The sequence below is a fragment of the Scyliorhinus canicula genome, chromosome 10 (assembly GCF_902713615.1).
Source record: "Scyliorhinus canicula chromosome 10, sScyCan1.1, whole genome shotgun sequence".
Classification (NCBI taxonomy): Eukaryota; Metazoa; Chordata; class Chondrichthyes; order Carcharhiniformes; family Scyliorhinidae; genus Scyliorhinus; species Scyliorhinus canicula.
The window spans coordinates 41,512,964-41,525,302 of record NC_052155.1 but is presented as its reverse complement, the minus strand read 5'-3'; the positions used below and the strand labels follow the sequence as shown (position 1 = coordinate 41,525,302).

At 50.7% G+C, this 12,339-nt stretch overlaps 1 protein-coding gene across 6 annotated transcripts in view; it reads left to right on the top strand.

Annotated features, from left to right (window-relative positions):
- phf20l1 (PHD finger protein 20 like 1) overlaps positions 1-12,339 on the top strand; it is a 167,913-nt gene that overhangs the window by 19,863 nt on the left and 135,711 nt on the right. For all 6 annotated transcript variants that reach the window (XM_038808819.1, XM_038808818.1, XM_038808821.1 and 3 more), the window contains one exon: positions 9,602-9,725. In XM_038808819.1, coding sequence (XP_038664747.1) covers positions 9,643-9,725 — 83 coding nt within the window. In that variant the 5' untranslated portion in view covers positions 9,602-9,642. The remainder of the gene's footprint in view (positions 1-9,601; positions 9,726-12,339) is intronic.

Here is a 12,339-nt window from a genome sequence, read left to right as displayed (position 1 = left end):
TCTGCCCTCCCCCACGACTGGAATGTCCAGTCCATCCAGAAACCGTTTCACCCCGGACTCCCCCCTTGGGGGCTCTGAGGTGTACAGCTCTTGGTAGAAGGCCATGAAGGTTTTGTTAATCTTTTCTGGTTCTGTTTCCAACGTGCCTCCGGTACCCCTGATTTGTGCAATTTCTTTGGTGGCTGCCTGCTTTCTCAGCTGGTGTGCCAACAGGTGGCTGGCTTTGTCTCCGTGTTCGTACAGGGTCCCGCGCGTCTGGCGGAGTTGGTGCACTGCTTTCCTGGTGGAGAGCAGGTCAAAGTTCCTTTGTAGTTCTTTCCTCTCTGCCAGGAGCTCCAAGGTCGGGCCTCGGAGTATTTACGGTCTACCTCCAGTATGGAGTCGACCAGCTGCTGCCTAGCCACCCTTTCCTCCCTATCTCTTCGCACTTTGAAAGCGATGATTTCCCCTCTTCGTATGGCCTTTAGCGCTTCCCAGAACGTGGAGGGAGAGACCGCCCCGTTTTGGATGTTCTCCGTGCACTCTGCTATGGCCCGCACTATCCTTTCGCTGAAGGCCTTGTCAGCTAGTAAGGCACCGTCCAACCTCCATGTGGGGCGCTGGGCCCTTCCCGTCTCTAGCCGCACGTCCATGTAATGTGGAGCGTGGTCTGATATCACAATTGCGGAGTACTCCACTTTGTCTATCCGTGGAAGCACCGTCTTCCCCACCACAAAGAAGTAAATTCTGGTGTATACGTTGTGTACTGGGGAGAAGGAGAATTCCGTCTCCTCCGGGTGGGCGAACCTCCAGGGGTCCACCGCTCCCATCTGCTCCATAAAGTGACCGAGTTCCCTTGCCATGCTTGAGGTTTTCCCCATTTTGGGGTTTGATCTGTCCGTCTTTGGGTCCTGTGCACAGTTGAAGTCCCCGTCTCTCCTCTCCTCCCCCCCCCCCCCCCCCCCCCCCCCCCCCCCCCCCCATAATTAGTCGATGCGTCGCTATGTCTGGGATTTCTGCCATGGTCTTTTTGATGAAACTCGTGTCGTCCCAGTTGGGCGGGTACACGTTGACTAGTACCACCGGTGCCCCATCCAGAAACCCGCTGACCATGACGTACCGTCCCCCCCGGGTCTGTAACCGTCCTTGTCGCCCTAAACATCGTCCTCTGGCCGATCAAGATCGCCACCCCCCCTAGCCCTTGTGCCATAGCAGGAATGGTAGGTTTGTCCCACCCAGCCCTTCCTTGCCCGCATTTGGTCCTGCTCCCTCAGATGCGTCTCTTGGAGGAAGACTATGTCGGCGTTCATATTTCTGAGGTGGGTGAGGACTCTGGATCTCTTCACTGGGCCATTAAGTCCCTTTATGTTCCAGATGACTATCCTGGTGGGGGGCTTCTGACCCCTCGCTCCTGTGGGATTAACCGCGCTTATCTGGTGGACGCGCCCCTGCCCTCCAGGGTTTCTCTTTGTTGGGGGGCCGTCCAGGATGGCCGCTATTGCTGCTCTCTCCACGCGGTCGGGTCTTTGCGCTCCGGGGTTTCCCCTTGTCCCGGGGGCACCCGCCATGGCCGTCCACTATGTCTGCCATGCAGGTAGTCCCCTGCACTCTGGGGTCTCCCTTCGCCCAAAGACCGTACTGGGTGGGTGCTTGCAGCAGTTCCTTGTTTCGGTCCCTTGGTTGTGGCACTTTGTAGTCCTGTTCCTTTTCTAGCCTCCTTTGTTCCTCCTTCCCTGCATCCCCCCTCCCCGGTCTCTTGCTCCCTGTGTCCACCCCCCCCCCCCCCCCCGGGGTCTCTCCCTTCTTCCTCCTTCCCCGTATTCCCCTCCTTTGCCCCCCTTTCCCCTATTCCTGTCCCCATTTGCTCTGACGGGTCCCCCCCCTCCCATCCCCTGCCTGGTGCCTCCCCCCCCCCCCCCCCCCCCCCCCCCCCGTTGGGGGCGCGCTGCGGCCCTGCTTTGTTGCGTGCCCCCGGCGCTAGCTTTCCTGCTAGTACGGTGGCCCCCCTCTCGGGGGTTATTGTCTCGCTTCTCCCCCACCTGGCCTCTACGGTTTTCTGCCCGTTCCTCCCCCATCCTACCCTGCACCCCTCCCGCTTGCTCTCCCTTCTCCATTGATCTCGTTCCCTTGCGCTGGGGCCTGGCCTCCCAACTGGAGTGGTCCCACGGGCAGTGATTTGCTCTTTGTTCTGGGTGTTCTTGCCGTGGCGGGGGGGGGCCTGGCCTTGCCTCCCCCCCCCCCCCCCCCCCCCCTCGGCGTGTCGTTGCCCCTTGCCAGGGGCCCCTCGTCCCTACCCTCGCTGGTGGTTTTCCAGCCCGTGCTTCTCGATGAACCTGTTTGGCTCAGCGGGGGTTGTAAAGAAGTGCTCCCTGTTTTGGTATGTGACCCAGAGTTTCGCTGGGTACAGCATACCAAAACGCACATTGCTCTTGTGGAGAGCTGCTTTCGCCCTGTTGAACTCAGCCCGTCTCCTGGCTATATCTGCCCCAAGATCCTCATGAATTCGAATGGCGTGGCCTTCCCATTTGCAGGCTCTATTTTTCTTGGCCCAGCGCAGGATTGTCTCCCTATCCTGGTATCTGTGCAGTTTAGTTATGACTGCTCTCGGGTGGTCACCTGCCTTGGGCTTCAGGCGCAGCGACCGATGCGCTCTGTCCAATTCTGGTGGGTTGTGGAAAGTTGTCTTCCCCACTAAGTTGCCCAGCATCTCAGCCACGTATGCTGTGGGGTTTCTACCCTCGATCCCCTCTGGCAGGCCCACTATCCTTACATTTTGCCTTCTCGAGCAGTTTTCCTGGTCGTCCACTCTGCCCTTCAGGCTCCCCTGTGTTGCGCCCAGTCTCGCCACTTCCCTCTCCAGGGCCGTGACCCGGTCGCTCATGTCGGTCGCTGCTTTCTCCAGCTCCTTAGTGGTCGCCTCCTGGGCTTCCAGTTTCTCCCCTTGGGCATCCAATTCCTCCTCCAGTCTGGCCAGAGCCTGCTGCACCCCTGACATGGCCCTGGCCACTGCTGCCTGCACTGCGGCTTCTATTTCTGCTTTCAACTCTGCCTTGATTACCTGCAGCTGATCCCTCAGTGCCTCGGTAAAGGCTGCCTTCCAATTCCAGGCCCCCTCTGGCCCCAGGGGAGAGGGCACCTGTCTGTCCAGCTCTTTTTAAAAAAATTTAGAGTACCCAATTCATTATTTTCCAATTAAGGGGCAATTTAGCATGGCCAATCCACCTACCCTGCACATTTTTGGGTTGTGGGGTCGAAACCCACGCAAACACGGGGAGAATGTGCAAACTCCACACGGACAGTGACCCAGAGCCAGGATTGAACCTGGGACCTCAGCGCCGTAAGGCCACAGTGCTAACCCACTGCGCCACCGTGCTGCCCATCTGTCCAGCTCTTTTTGATGCAACGATACATCCGTTCCGCCGCTTTGTGCGCTGATTCGCTCGCCTGAGCTGGCTTGCCCCTTGTCCCGTCTGCTCTGGTGTCCTTTCTTCCTCTGCCTTGGCTCCCTTCTGGTAGTTTTTCCTCCCCCTTCCCTTTCATCTTTTCTTCTCCCCTTGTTTTTCTTTTCCGCACCCTATTTTTATTTTATCTTTTTGTCTCTTCCCTTTTTCTTCTCTCTTCGCTTCTTTCCTTTACCACTTTATTTTTTTTCCCTCTTTTATACAACTCCTCTCGGGTGGGCATGTTTTGGATGGGAGAGGAGAGTGTAAAACGAGAGAAAATAATATATTTCCCCCTCTCTTTAACAGTTTTCTTTTGGGTTTTGTTTTTGTAAAAGTCCTTTTTTCTTCCTTTCCCCTCACTCACCCAGGATAGAGAGAGAGAGAGAGGCTTTTGTCCAGAGTCTCTTTGTCCTTGCCTCGTGGTGGTCGCTGCCGGTTGGGGGAGGGAGGTGGGGGCGGGGGGTTGGGTCGGTCCCCGCTGCTCCGTTCGGGCTGTCGCACCCCGCGACCTCCTGGTGGGGGTGGTTAGGTCGCTGATCGCTCCTCCGCGCCCTCCGTACCGCCGGCTGGGCCCCGCTTCGGTCCTCGCCGCTCCTCTCCTGGCCTGCGTCGTTTGCCGCTGCGGAGAGAAAGGCCCCGACTTTGTTACCCTGCGGGAGCTCCTCTCAGTGCGCCAATCCGCTCACCGACCGGAAGTCTAATCCCAGTATGGAAGGGATCATGAAGTTCTTGGAACCTGCTCAGATTACAAACTCAGCCTGAGCAAGAGTGAACTCTTCCTGGCGAATGCGCAAGGAAGGATGACAGAGCTGGTGGGATTACCGTTCAAAGAAGCCCAAAACAAATTCTGCTACCTGGGGATCCAAACAGCTCATGACTGGACACACATCCACATGAGTCTGGTGGAGGAAGTAAAAAAGGACCTGTAGAGGTAGGACACAGTCCCACCCTCGCTGGCAGGGAAAGTGCAGATGATCAAAATGAACATGCTGCCAAGGTTCCACTTCCTGTTCAGATCCCTCCGATTAACATCCCCAAGGCCGCCTTCAACATGGTGGATAAACTAATCATGGTGTTTGTGTTTGGCGGGGGGGGGAAGAACCTGAGTATCCAAAAAAGGGTTCTACTCAGGAAAAATATGGGCCACCTGGCCCTCCCGAACCTACAGCTCTACCACTGGGCAAGAGCAAGGGGATGGATGAAGGAACTGGTGCGGAATGGGTGAAGATGGAGGAGGGTTCCTGCATAGGGACCTCCCTCTGAGCCCTCGTCACAACAGCAGTCATCTCATCTAACCAAACATTCAAAAGCCCAGTGGTGGTAGCCAAACTCCGAACGAGGTATCCAATGAGACAGCACTTCGGGCTGACCGAGATGACCACCATGGCCCCCATCTATAACAACCACGGGTTCATGCCAGCAACAATGGGCGCCACCTTCGAAGGTGGAAACAGGACGGGGGACATTGACATTTAGGAACATGTACGCAGATGACAAACTGGTGACTCTGGAGAAACTCGTGGAGAGGTTCCAACTACCCAAAGGGACCGAATTAAGGTACATACAGGTCAAAAACTTCCTCCGTAGGGAAACGATGATGTGCCCCTGGATGCCAAGTCATTTGCAAGGTGAGGAACTGTTGGATGCTGGCAACTTGGGGAGCGGTGGGGACCTGTACGGACGACAGTTGGAGGAGGTATGCTCCCCCTGGACGGGACAAGAGCAAAATAGGAGGAAGAACTAGGCATAGAAGTACAGGGGGACTCTCGATTGAAACACTAAACAGGGCAAACTCCACCTCCACATGCGGAGGGCTAAGCCTAGTGCAGCTAAAGGAGGTGCACAGAACGCACCTAACCAGAACCTGAATGAACAGGTTCTTCCTGGAGATAGAGGACAATTGCAAATTGTGCCAGGGAGGCCTGGCTAATCTCACCCACATGTTCTTGGACTGCCTCAGAATTGTGGGGTTCTGGCCGACCTTCTTCGAGGTATGTCCACGGTTGTGGGGGAGAGGGTAGAGCCATGTCTAAAAGTGGCGATCTTCGGGGTCTCCCAGTAGCCAGAACTCTTTATGGGGAGGGAGGCTGACGCCCTAGCCTTTGCCTCCCTAATTACCCGCTGAAGAATCCTGGTCGGCCGGCGATCGGCAGCACCGCCCAAAGCTGCAGACTTTGCTGTAGGACCTGTCGGAATTCCTCCAACTGGAGAAGGTAAAATTCGCCATCCATGGGTCGGAAGTGAGCTTCCACAGGAAGTAGAAGTCGTTCATGACTTGTTCCAAGACCCGTTTGTAGTCAACAACCAGTAGTGTGCGGCGGGGGGGGTGGTGTGGAGAGAGAGAGAGAGGCACAGATGAGGTACAAAATGCAAAGGAAAAGGGGGAGGGGCAAAAAAACCCAATACAATAGGACCACGGGACACAGGCGGCATAGCTGCAGAGGACGGGCCCGAGGATAAGCAGGAATAACAGACACAACATCAGCACACTGGGCAATACACGCTGGGGCCAACATTGGGAGTCCAACAAAGGCAAAATGGGCAAAATAGAAGTACGAATGGGGATGTGTAACATAAAAATGTGACAACCAATAAAAACATTTTTTATAAAAAAGGAATGTTAATGGAATGTTATTATTGTAAAGAAAATTGATTTTCACAGTAACTTCATTGCAGTGTTAATGTAAGCCTACTTGTGACAATAATAAAGATTATTATTACAAAAGTACGGTCGTTATGCTTCAGTTGTACAGAGCATTGGTGAAACCACAAATGGAGTATTGTGCACAGTATTGGTCTCCTTATTTAAACAAAGATGTAAATACGTTAGAAGCAGGAATGTCTTACGAGGAAAGGTTGCAGAGGTTCGGGTTGTATCCACTAGGCTTTAGAAGTGTAAGAGGCGACTTGATCAAAACCTTTGAGCGCTTGAGGGATATTGATAGGGTGGATAGAACATAGAACAGTACAGCACAATACAGGCCCTTCGGCCCACAATGTTGTGCCGGTTACTTATCCTAATCTAAGATCAATCTAACGTACACCCCTTCAATTTACTGCTGTCCATGTGCTTGTCCAAGAGTTGCTTAAATGTCCCGAATGATTCTGATTCCACCACCTCTGCTGGTAGTGCTTTCACCCACCCACCACTCTCTGTGTAAAGAACCAACCTCTGACAGTTCCCTTATACCTTCCTCCAATCACCTTAAAATTGTGTCCACTCATGACAGCCGTTTCTGCCCGGGGAAAAGTCTCTGGCTATCCACTCTATTCATATCTCTCATCACCTTGTACACCTCTATCAAGTCACCTCACTTCCTTCTTCGCTCCTGTGAGAAAAGCCCTAGCTCCCTCAATCTTTCTTCATAAGACATGCCCTCTATTCCAGGCAGCATCCTGGTAAATCTCCTCTGTACCCTCTCCAAAGCACCCACATCCTTCCTATAAATGAGGTGACCATAACTGGACACAATATTCCAAGTGTGGTCTAACCAGGGTTTTATAAAGCTGCAGCAAAACCTCATGGCTCTTAAACTCAATCCCCCTGTTAATGAAAGCCAACACACCATACGCCTTCTTAACAACCCTATCAACCTGGGTGGTAACTTTGTGGGATCTATGTACGTGGGCCCCAAGATCTCTCTGTTCCTCCACACTTCCAAGAATCCTGCCTTTACTCCTGTATTCAGCATTCAAGTTATACCTTCCCAAATGAATCACTTCACATTTATCTAGGTTGAACTCCATCTGCCACTTCTCAGCCCAGCTCTGCATCCTGTCAATGTCCTGTTGTAACCTGTAATAACCCTCAACACTGTCTACAATTCCACCAACCTTTGTATCATCGGCAAACTTACTAACCCACCCTTCTACTTCCTCATCCAAGTCATTTATAAAAACCACAAAGAGCTGAGGTCCCAGAACAGATCCCTGCGGGACACCGACCTGGTCACCGACCTCCAGGCGGAATATTTGCCATCCACTACCACTCGCTGTCTTCTTTCGGCCAACCAATTCTGTATCCAGACAGCCAAATTTCCCTGTATCCCAAACCCCCTGACTTTCTGATGGGGGAACCTTCTCAAATGCCTTACTGAAATCCAGAAACACGACATCCATCGCCCGACCTTCATCAGTGTATCTCGTCACATCCTCAAGGAATTCAGCAAGACTTTTGAGGCATGGCCTGCCCCTCAGAAAGCCATGCTGATTATCTTTAATCAAACTATGTTTCTCTAAATAATCAGAAATCCTATCTCTCAGAATCATTTCCAGTATTTTGCTCACCAGAGATGTAAGACTGATGGGTCTGTAATTCCCAGGGATTTCCCTCTTCACTTTCTTGGACAGGGGAACAACATTTGCCTCCCTCAAATCATGTGGAGAGGATATTTCTTCTTATCAGAGAATCTAGAATTAAGGGTCACCGTTTAAAAATAAGGGGCCATTCATTTAAGATGGAGATGAGGAAAAATCTTTTCTTGGTAGGTTGTGAGTCTTTGGAACTTTCTTACTCAAAAGGCGGTGGAAGCAGAATTTTTGAATATTTTTAAGACAGAGCTAGATAGAATCTTGATTAACAAGGGAGTGAAAGGTTATTGGGGGTAAGCAACAATGTGGATTGAGATCTGAGAGGCCATGATCTTATTGAATGGCAGAGCAGGCTCGAGGGACTGGGTGGCCTACTCCTAATTCGTATTTGGGCCGTTAGATTGTCACTATTTATCAGTGACTCATGAAGGGATCGAGAGCCGCATATACAACTTTGTTGATGAAAGTATGTAGGTGGCACAGTAAATATTGTATATGGGAGCAGAAACTTAGTGACACTGATGTGAGTGGACCAAAATGGAAGATGGAATTCAATGTGGGGACGGGTGAGGTCATTCACATTTGACTGAAGAAATGTAGGTCAGAGTATTTTTAAACGGTGAGAAGCTACAAACTGAAGGACCAAAGAGAGATTTACGGGTCCATTTGGAAAAATAATTAAACCAAGTCGACAGCTACAGAAAATGAATTTAAAAGGTTAATTGAAAGTTATCCATCATTTTTAGGGAATACAAAGGGGTGCAAGTTATGCAACAACGCGTTAGACCATAATTTGAGTGCTTCATTTAGTTATGCATACCAAAACCTTGAAGGATATCTTGGCATTGCTGAAAGTACAGTGTGAATTCACATAATTGTAATGGGGGTTAGAGTATGAAATTATGAGAATGCGTTCCACTTGTCTGGCCGGAGGGCTACTTCCCTGGCTGCCCCACTTGTCCGGCCGGAAGGCTGTGTGCCTGGCTACAGCCCTCTGGCCCCACTTGTCCGGCCGGAGAGCTGCTTGCCCGGCTGCCCCACTTGTCTGGCCGGAGAGCTGCTTGCCTGGCAGCCCCACTTGTCCGGCCGGTAGGCTACTTGCCCAGGCGCCTCACTTGTCCGGCTGGAGGGCTGTTTGCCCGACGGCCTCACTTGTCCGGCCGAAGGGCTGCTTGCTTGCCCCCCCCCCCCCTTGTCTGGCCGGAGCCCCCCCCCCCCCCCCCCCCCCCCCCCCCCCCCTCCCAAGTCATTCAGTCTGTTGCCTGGAGTGCCTTTCTGCCCAGTATGCTTGCGTTCCTCATCTTTTGAAATTCTAATCCAGTCCTTCCTTGAGCATACTCTTGAAGCACTTTGTGTCCTCTCCTCCTGTCAACCTGATCTTTGGTAAGGTATTTTCTCCACTCTCTGGAACATCTTCACTAAATTTTAATATCATTCTGTCTTTTGCAAACCTAAAATACACTTTTGGGGCCAGATGTTTTGGTTATCATCTTTTCCTCCGTGGCTTAGCAACTGCCTTTTTAAAAAAAATAAATAAATGCTTTGGCATTTTTTTCGTTTCATTATATGTGCTATAAAATTGATGTTACTGCACACTAGTGCTTTCAATATTATGTAGTTCTTTGTGCGTGGGTGACGCAGACTTACTTTGTAAAGCATTAAATGTACATGTTGCACTTTCAAGGTCTGCCTGTCTCTATTTTACTTACTTACATTTGCTTCCTTTCAAATTATTGCTAGCTGCCATCCAAATAATTCCAGCCTTCATCAGCTTTAGCTCGCAACCTCCATCACCTGCGTGATATTATGCTTTTCCGGAAAAGAAAATCTAACAAGCTATTTAATAAAACAAAATTTTTTTTTTTTAGGCAGCAGAAAAGGGTGATTAATAAAAGGAGGAGAGACAAGGATGAGCAGAAATCCTCCAAGTCGGCCAGGAATTGTGTTTGCGGTGGGAGCTCGTTTGGAGGCCCAGGATTATCTGCAGAAATGGTATGTGTCCAAATTTGAATTTCCTGCAAAACTTGATTTACCCAATCCAGAACGCTTGATGAGATTTTCCTCTGTCTGTGAGGGTCTTTTTGGGAATTAATCTAGGTTCAGACTTTCCCTAAGTTGTTGCCTGCTAAGCACAAAATTTGGCATTTAGCCTCTGAAGCTACAAGAAGTTGATGTGAGAAACTACATTGAGTATTTTTGGATGTTGAAACTAATGTATTCGGTTGAGGACAGAGTAGAAGTGGTTTGCTATGTATAATACCCTGGTGCACCTGAAGCTGGTACCCAACATCCAAAATGGAAGGAGTGACAATTTCCTTCACTGGATTAACAGGTTAAAAATATTTGCAAAAATAAATTCTACCGTCATTTGTCCAGTGATAAGAAATAACCAGGTGTGCTGCTACTGTTCGAACTCGCAAAACCATTGCACTGCAGTCAAACATGTGACCTCTATCCTTTTAGCATCTGCTTCTAATTGCATTACTGCAGACACCTCCCCATAATTGGGGCATACCTCATTAAGTCGAGGATTTGATTTATTGTCACATGTACCGAAGTACAGTGAAAAGTATTTTTCTGCAGCCGAGAAACATACACAGTATGTACATAGTAGACACAAGAATAATCAACAGAGAAAATTGACAAATGGTACATCGACAAACAGTGATTGGTTACAAGGAGCCAAACAAAGCAAATACATGAGCAAGAGCAGCAAAGGGCATCGTGAATAGTGTTCTTACAGGGAGCAGATCAGTCCGAGGGGCAGTCGTTGAGTCTTGTAGCTGTGGGGAAGAAGCTGTTCCTCTGTCTGGATGTGCGGGTCTTCAGACTTCTGTACCTTCTGCCTGATGGAAGGGTTTGGAAGAAGGCAATGCCTGGTTTGGGAGGGGTGTCTGATAATGATGTCTGCCTTCCTGAGGCAGCGGGAGGTGTATACAGAATCAATGTGGGTGTGGCAAGCCTGTGTGATGTGCTGGGCTGAGTTCACCACACTCTGCAGTTTCTTGTAATCTTGGACCGAGCAGTTGCCATACCAAGCTGTGATGCAGCCGGATAGGATGCTCTCTATCACACATGAAGTTTGTGAGAGTCGATGCAGACAGCTGCATTTCTTTAGCTTCCGTAGGAAGTAGAGACGTTGTTGGGCTTTCTTGACTGTTGCATCAACGTGAGTGGACCAGGACAGACTGTTGGTGATGATGAGCCCCAGGAACCTAAAGCTATCGACCATCTCCACTTCGGAGCCATTGATGCAGACGGGACTGTGTGTCGTGCTGCACTTCCTGAAGTCGATGATCAGCTCCTTGGTCTTTCCAACATTTAGAGAGAGGTTGTTTTCGGTACACCATGCAACCAAGTGATTTATCCCCCTCCTGTTGTCTGATTCGTCGTTGTTTGAGATGCGGCCCACCACATTCGTATCATCCGCAAACTTATAGATTGAGTTGGAGTTAAATCTTGCCACACAGTCATGTGTGTATAGGGAGTACAGTAGAGGACTGAGCACACATCCTTGCAGGGCCCCGGTGTTGAGGACTGTTGTGGAGGAAGCGCTGTTGCCTATCCTGACAGATTGCGGTCTGTTGGTGAGGAAGTCGAGGATCCAGTTGCACAGGGAGGGATCAAGTCCAAGATTGCGGAGTTTTATTATTAGTGTTGTTGGGATAATGGTGTTGAAGGCGGACCTGTAGTCTATAAACAGCAGTCTTACACAGGTGTCCTTGTTGTTCAAGTGTTGATTGCAGAGCCAGTGAGCTAGCGTCAGCGGTGATAGGCAAACTGCAGTGGATCGAGACTGTCTGGGAGGCTGGCAGTGATCTGTCTCATGACTAGTTGCTCGAAGCATTTCATGATAACAGACGTTAGGGCCACCAGTCGGTAGTCGGTGAGACAGGCTACCTTGTTCTTCTTTGGTACTGGTATTATGGTGGTCTTCTTGAAGGAGGTGGGGCCCTCAGAGCGGAGGAGGGAGGTGGTGAAGATGTCTGCAAATACACTTGCCAGCTGGTCTGCGCAGGCTCTTGAATGCTTGCCCAGGGACTCCGTCGGGGCCCATCGCTTTCCGCGGATTCACTTCCAAGAAGGCAGCTCTTACCTCTGAGGCTGTAATAGTGGGTATGGGTGTGTCCTGGGCTGTTGGGGCAGGTGGCACTGATGCATTGGCTGACTGCTCAAAGTGGGCATAGACTTGTTCAGATCATCAGGTAGGGATGCTCCAGCCCCAGATATTCCGCCTGGCCTTGCTTTGTAGCCTGTGCAATTGTGTAGGCCCTGCCATAGTCATTGTGGATTAGCGTAGTTGGCCTGGGACTCTATTTTGTGCGGTATTGTCTTTTTGCATCCCTGATGTCTTCCGTACGTCATACCTGGATTTCTTATATGGGTCAGGGTCATCAGACTTGAAAGCCTCCTTCCAGAAATTCAGCAGGGAGTGAACCTTTTGGTTGAGCCAGGGTTTCCGATTCAGGAATACCCGCATTGTCGTCTTTGGTACACAGTCCTCAACACTTTTACTGAGAATGTCTGTGATGGTGGTTGCGTACTCAGCCAGGTTAGCTGCCGCGGCCTTCGGTCCGCACGGTAGCACAAGTGATTAGCACTATGG